The 5,256-nt window shown below is 33.2% G+C and overlaps 1 protein-coding gene across 1 annotated transcript; it reads right to left on the reverse strand.

The window, feature by feature from the left end:
- Nucleotides 1-3,409: 3,409 nt before the first annotated feature.
- Nucleotides 3,410-3,976, reverse strand: LOC106684115 (uncharacterized). Its single transcript, XM_014426006.1, has one exon. The coding sequence runs from the start codon at nt 3,974-3,976 to the stop codon at nt 3,410-3,412; it is 567 nt and encodes a 188-aa protein (XP_014281492.1).
- Between the last annotated feature and the right edge of the window lie 1,280 nt (nt 3,977-5,256).

Genomic DNA, 5,256 nt, shown 5'->3' on the forward strand with positions numbered 1-5,256 from the left:
TTTATTCTATAGTATTATATTAATACTATTTTATTTTATTTTATTTGTAAAGAATTTTCTTTTCACTAATTTTTACATAATATTAACCCTACCTTAATTTAAATTTTTGTATCCTATTATCTTACTATTTCAAAATGTTGTTTTTGTGTCTTTTTAGCCCTTATGGAGCCCTACAAAGTAGGGCGAAACTATGGAAATAAATAGGCGTTCACTATGTGGGGACAATTATTTACATATATATTACTGAAATAATAGTTTGTTCTTTATAATGAAACATGGTCCAGAAGGTATGGCAAATAAAACAAAGTGCTGAATTTCTTAATGGTGTAATTATTACTTTGCTTAATGTAAATTATCATCTTATTAATAACATATCAAGGGACAATTGTTAATAATAAAGTGAATTGAACAATTGTTATAATAAGTGAACAATTGTTAATATTCTCTCAAACTAGAAGTGTCTTATATTGCTTGCGACAACGAAATCTTTCGGTATATAACTGAAACATCTTTTGATTTATATATTAAAAATAGATGTAATTTCTTTTACCTCCAATTTTTATTAATGTGAATTTAAAATACCTTCCTTTAAAATTACAATTGTGAACTACATGTGGATTTATTAATCTCAATTTTCCAGATGATATAGTTGTTTCGACGAATTTTCTTCATGAATTATTTTGGGATTTTTCGCGCTTTTTTTTGGCTATAATCTTCCAAAGTTTTATTCTTCTTTACTCTTTTCGCTCTGAAAATTACACCTATGCATTTCGTTTTAAGTGAAATGATATTAAACCATTGAATTTATTAAAATAGTGTGTTTCTTAATATTTTATGCCATTTTCAGTTCCAATATGGTGGCAACAATGCATGTTGCAGGACCAATTAATAACACGTGCTGCGGAAACACATATTTAGGTTTAGTTATCTCGGTTTTAAGTTTTAGTTATGGTTCAAAACTCAAGTGTATCCCAACACTGTAGCCCTACTCCACGAAATACCAGTCCAGCCCATCTCCAGTTTTGCTACAATAAGCTATAACTGAAGGTTATACTTTTATGCATGTGTTTCTCATTTCTCTTGTTTTTTCAGAATAAGGGATTCTGAGAATAGAAAATAAAAAAAAAAATTTGGGAGCACAATAATTAGCATGTTAGTACAAAATGTTTTTAAGATTGTGGTCATCGCTTAATCGACCTAACGATCCGAAGAAGCTTTAGTGATTGATGAAATGAGGTCATTCATATACCTTCTGAAAGAAGCAAATTACACTTTAGTGCCTAGACACCTCAGTGATATCAAGATGCATAAAGATATAGACCCTGTAAACGCGATCATAAGCATTGTTTTCTTACTGCTTCCTAACAAAACCTGACATTTGAACTGAATATTGATCGAAGTATGTTAGTTCAAACTTTAATGTAAATCATCTATAAAACTTCACACACATGTAATTACATTTCATCTGGTGCTGTTAGGGTGACAATAAGTGCTAAATATGAACTTGAAATTATTTTAAATTGCACTATTTACCGTAAAATAATGTTATACTTTGGATATTATTTTAATTAATACAAACGTATTCATCGTTTTTTTTAAATTATCTTTTTTCCATATTCAGCTAGGTTTTTTCATACTTTAGAACAAGTTTAATCAATCTGCCACAATCCAGACATTCCTCACAATCCTCGCTTAAATCAATTAATTAAAAAAAAAAAGTTTATCATTTTTTCTTATATTATATACTTTTCTTTGACCCTATCCTGGGAAAGTTTGGACATACCATACATATTATTTTGTGACAAAACAGATAATTCCTTCCCCTTATATCAGAAATGTATAACTCATTAGTTTTTATGGTATTCGAGGGATAGAGCTGCCTGTCTCGCTAGTTATTACAACTATTATCATTAACATTCTTTACCGTGAAAATTGTATACGGACACTTGTTTAATGTTATTCCTTCTATTTTGTGGAAAAAAAAGTATTGGAAGAATATCATTTGTCCAGAAATGATTTTATTAGTAAAAAGATGGCTCGGTTGGTAGTCAAGGGAGGTACAAAAATAGTAGAGAAACTATTTATTAATAACCGACGTTTCGCCCCACTTTGTAGGGCATCATCAGGGCTAAATAAGAAGAAGATACGAACATTGTAAGATATGGTAGGACTTATACTGTTCTTATTTAGCTCTGATGAAGCCCTATAAGGAAACAGAAATAATTTTAACAATTTTCCTTTTGAATAATAGCTTAAAAGAAAATTTTTGACGTAAAATATCGTCATAATATGTTTGTAGTAACGTTCATGGGAATCGATTAATAATGATTTTTTGCAAATAGATAAGACTTTTACATTTTTTTCCCGAAAACTTGAGAACGTGTTGTAATCTTCATTAGTAATTTTCGTTCGCTCATTCTTTATGTTGCCCAATACCAGAGGTGGCCAACTTGTCTATATATAAGATCCACGCTTTATCTTAAATGTGTGTCGCGATAGTCTTGTCATTGGCGTAGTCCACGAGAGAAGAAGAGGTGAGAAATGCATACTATATTTATACACTGTTTCAGTATGAGGTGCATTCCTGCGAATATTATACAACATTTATCATTCACCATTGTAAAAAATTAATCAATTCCCATTCTTCAATGAAGTGAAAAGGTTTTTTCGGGTATACTAGAATGAAAAAAGAAATGACAATTTAAAAAATAAATATTGAATTAAATATTTTCCTAGAAAATTCAAAAATTTCTGAACTGTGGTTCATATCCATTGGCGCTGTAAGTGGCTTTCGTGAAACAGTTGAAGTTTTCAGAGGATGGGTGTGTGCATTTGCATCTGTGTTACAATAAGGTGTGGTGGTTGACCGTGCCGATCTTGGAAACATCTGAAAAGGTAACTGCAGTAAAGGAGCTCTAAACTGATAACTAATGCCTTGTGGGTGAAATTTTTAATGTTGGGTCAGTGTATCATTGGCTACCTCAACATCAATAGGCCTAGACAAGCCTTGCTGAAAACCCTCCTGTAGATTCATTGAAGAATGAGGATGCAGCAATATTGAAGGGTTGAAGGACGATTTTGCACGCCTAGAATAAGTGTTGAACTTACGGCCAGACGAATTTCCAGAATGATGAAAGTTTACGGTTCTGTACTTAGGCGATCCACGCCTGGGAGCCTGAGATCGTGGAGTCTCCTTTGGTGTATTATAATTAGTGTTTGAGGAACGCACTAAGTCTCTGGAGAGGGTAAGTGCAATCTTGCGCTGTCTGACGAAAAAGATGACATCGTCTGCTGAAAGAAAGGTGTCATGCGAAGTACGCGAAAGCTCAAATTGTCTTCAGGTCTGTGGGTCGAGGCCTCGAAGTACAAGGGATGCTAACAGAACTTCAGCTGAATCCTCCTGATTGAGTTACTTGTAACCGTGAATATTGTCGGCTACACCGGTAAGAAATTGCTCGTAGTTCTGCAGCTCGTTCCTCGAGTGATTGGACTCGAAGTCTAATATTCGATGGATAAAGAAGGTTGCTAAGACCCTTGGGTTGTCATAGGTCTGCAACAACTTATTCCAGGCCAGAGTGTAGGATCTCTCCTCACTGGAAAAGCTTGAGAGGAGCGTCGCAGCTTCCCCTTTTACTGCGCTAAGCAAGTAATGGAACTTTTCTGTGTTGGTTAAACCCGCTTCATTATGTACTAATAATTGAAAGGTATCTTTAAAATGAGTCCACTTCTTGAGATCTCCAGTGAAGACCGGTATGGGTATTTTCGGTAGGTAGGCCTTAGGACCACTTGTACTACCAATTGTTGTGTCCATGGATTGCCGATTTTCCAACAGTTGAATCCGAGCATGACACTCTGCCACTTGCTTCTGCGCTCGTAATTGTAGCAAGTACGATCTTGCCAGGATAACTTCATCCCTGCTTGAATCGTAAATCTGTTGCATTCTTTCACTCGTATAATCATGTATAGAATCTGGCATTATGTTCATAAGCGAGAACAACCAGGCAAAGGGAAGCGACGTGACAAATTAGATACAATGGAAAAGAACAAGAGAGGAAAAAGGGGACAAATTAGTGAACCAGACACTGATGAAGAGCTACCAAACAATTGTAATCGATAACAGGCAGTAAAGCATGATAAAAAAAAAGAAAAAAAAATGTTAAAACACCTTTGAACGTCAAACAAGTGGGTGACGTTTAAATACAGCTCGAGAGTCCTGATGCCTCTTTTAAGCTGGATCAGTGATAGGTAATCGCAGGTAATTTGTGATTGGAGGGATATGTAGGAAAACCCAAGTCTTACTGTCACAAGATGTGCGTGGTTTGAAGTACCAAGTTTTAGAATGTTGCTACCTCTTTGTAGAGTGAACGAGTCGCTCGTGAACGCCAGGGACAATGGCGGTAGCTCTGAGTTGCTGTAATGGAGGTTGTTCTGCATTGAATTTGTGCAGCATATTTATGTTAACTAGTGCCTGTCTTTGAAGTGATCAGTGATGATGAGTAATTATAAACAATACTGATTTGATATATTCATTTACCAACAATGAAATTACTAATGATGTAAAATATCAATGATTAATAAATAATCTTTAAGAGTGAATTAAATGCCTGGTTCCTTTTTTGTGTACATAATACAAGAAGACACAATAATTATGGTTATTTATACAACTAACATGATTAAATTCATTCCAAATTTGTGAGTAAAACTGAGTTGGCCATGTTCATATGAATTAAAATTGGCTTTAATAAATTTTTTATAACTAATTTTTAGGTAACTCAAAGTTGATAATTAGTTACAATTCCATTTGCATTCTTTACATAACTAATGATATGTGCATACCAGAAATTACAATTATTCTATCACTTGCAATTAATAGTTTCATCAATAAAGAACATTGTTACCTCTTATATCAATTTCATCACAAATGAGAAACAAATTTGTAGTAATTACATAATAAATTTTGAGATAAATATGTGAATGTTCGGCTATGCTGAACAATGGAATTATACTAAAATAAACTAGGCTTTACAAAAGAGGTTCTAACAACCCTTTATTAAGTTATAACACATTTTCAGATAATGAAGTTAGGTGATGAAACAAAAGAATTTAATTTCATATTATAGATTGAAAAGAGACTAATCACTAAGAAAATCAATAATTTAGATCACTGAATGGTATTGGAATAAAATAAATTCCTATTGAAATTTTAGAAAATTCAAGATTTGTGTGATGAAAGTAATTTTGCTTACAATCTAAGCA

Source organism: Halyomorpha halys, unplaced genomic scaffold (genome assembly GCF_000696795.3).
Source record: "Halyomorpha halys isolate HHAL.00 unplaced genomic scaffold, Hhal_1.1 Scaffold544.1, whole genome shotgun sequence".
In the NCBI taxonomy this organism is placed as follows: domain Eukaryota; kingdom Metazoa; phylum Arthropoda; class Insecta; order Hemiptera; family Pentatomidae; genus Halyomorpha; species Halyomorpha halys.